This window comes from Arachis ipaensis, chromosome B09 (assembly GCF_000816755.2).
Source record: "Arachis ipaensis cultivar K30076 chromosome B09, Araip1.1, whole genome shotgun sequence".
NCBI lineage: Eukaryota > Viridiplantae > Streptophyta > Magnoliopsida > Fabales > Fabaceae > Arachis > Arachis ipaensis.
The window spans coordinates 144933874-144935945 of record NC_029793.2 but is presented as its reverse complement, the minus strand read 5'-3'; the positions used below and the strand labels follow the sequence as shown (position 1 = coordinate 144935945).

The 2072-nt window shown below is 35.4% G+C and overlaps 1 protein-coding gene across 1 annotated transcript; it reads left to right on the top strand.

Annotated features, from left to right (window-relative positions):
- Positions 317-1741, top strand: LOC107617141 (magnesium transporter MRS2-3-like). The gene is made up of 3 exons (XM_016318928.2): positions 317-775; positions 1067-1234; positions 1312-1741. Exons 1-3 carry the CDS (start codon positions 317-319, stop codon positions 1585-1587), a joined length of 903 nt encoding a protein of 300 aa, XP_016174414.2. The 3' UTR covers positions 1588-1741.

Below are 2072 nucleotides of genomic sequence, written 5' to 3'. Positions count from 1 at the left end.
TAAAAGTAATTATTAAAATAGTCAACAAATTATAACTCGAATGAAATTTTAATTAATGAAAGAATCTGATATTAATTATTGTTTTGAGAAATATAGGAAGGAATAACGAAATATCTAACGTAAAAAGGTAGCTAACAATACATAGAAGGAATTAAAAAACAAAATTAACTAGTCATGCTACAAGCCAATTCGTGGAAGAAGTGAACGTGAAAAATGAAATTGTTATAGACAACCTAATTTTTTGTATTAATGTTTAATGTTAAATATGATCTAATTAGAGAAATAACACTTTTCATTTAATAATAATTATTGAGAGATGGAGTCGTTGGAAGCAGGGAAGCAGGAGATAATGCGGAGGACGCGGGTGGCGGCGCGTGACCTGAGGCGGATGCTCTCCTCCTCCAGCAGGACCACCATAGCTGGCAGAGAGTGCGCCATAGTCATCAACTTGGAGCACATCAAATGCATCATCACTGCCAATGAAGCTCTCTTCCTCAACTCCAGGGATCCCTCTCTCGTCTCCCTTCTTCACCACTTTCATAACCGCATCATCCTCCCTCCTTCCTCATCCACCAACATCCTTCCATTTGAGTTCGTTGCTCTCGAAGCATGCCTTCACGCTTCTTGCACCGCCTTAGAAACTCACTCTAATATATTGCACCAGGAAGCTCATACCGCCTTCTATAAACTAACCTCAGAGATTAATATTCTCAATTTGGAGCGCGTTCGCCAAATTAAGAACCGCTTACTTGCCCTTACTTGTCGTGCTCAGAAGGTAATTAAATTCAGGTGGAGACTCACTTGTAGATATTTACACGTGAAATTAGTAGTTAAAAATTGAGATATAACTGTTCTTAATTATTAATTGGTGATCACGTGAAGTTGATATTGAGATTCGTTAGATGATTTGACTGAATTTTCATCTAACGGGCTCTCAGGTGTCAACTTCACGTGAAGTCAACCGTACCTAAGTTTCCACCTTATTAATTTCACGTGAAGATAACTAAACTTGATTAGTGCTAATTTATGATTGATATGTAACTAATGCAAGCTAATGTTCCAGCAGGTGAGGGATGAGTTAGAGAGGTTGCTGGATAATGATGAAGACATGATTGAGATGTATCTTACAAACAAGTTACGTTCTGAAGATGCTGTGAGCAACATAGCGGAGCTTGAGATGCTCTTGGGAGCATACCTTGTGCAAATCGGTGGAACTCTCAACAAATTATTCACGGTACGAAAATTGAAAACCTTTTAGTTGAAATTATTTATGTATATATGCACGATGTATGGCTAACAAGATGAATGAAGGTGAGGGAGTATGCGGAAGAAACAGAGGAGTACATAAACGCGATGCTGAAGGAGAAACAGGACAAGCTGCTGCAAATGGCAGTGAGAGTGGGCACGGCAAATGTGATTGCGGAGGCCTTCATTACCGTCGTGGGTATTTTTACCATCAACATTCACATTGACCTGTTTCAAAAGCATGCCTTGCTTCCATGGATTGTAGGTGGCTGTGTTGCTTCTTCCATATTCCTCTATGTCTTTGCCATTGTTTGGTACAGGCACAAACACTTGCTGGATTAGCCACTGCTGCTCTTCTGTGGACAAAACAATCATTTTTTATGTACCCTACCTTCAATTTCAGCTATTTCAAACTAATTGCTATAGTATTGCTCTAATTCTTTCTTGACTCTTATGTGTCAAGATATACCGTCTAAAATATACTTTTTCTCCTAAAGTTTGCTCTTTTTTTTAAAAAAATATTTGTAATGTTGAATTTCATTTAATTGTCTCTAATTTCGATTTATTTAATTTTGTTTTTTAACGTTTTTATTTATGTTCAAATTATCTCTAAAAATTTTTAATTTTGTCCTTAATATTTTACATGAAGTTAATGTTCAAATCTCCTAAAGTTTTTTTTAAAAAAATATTTGTAATGTTGAATTTCATTTAATTGTCTCTAATTTCGATTTATTTAATTTTGTTTTTTAACGTTTAACGTTATGTTCAAATTATCTCTAAAAATTTTTAATTTTGTCCTTAATATTTTACATGAAGTTAATGTTCAA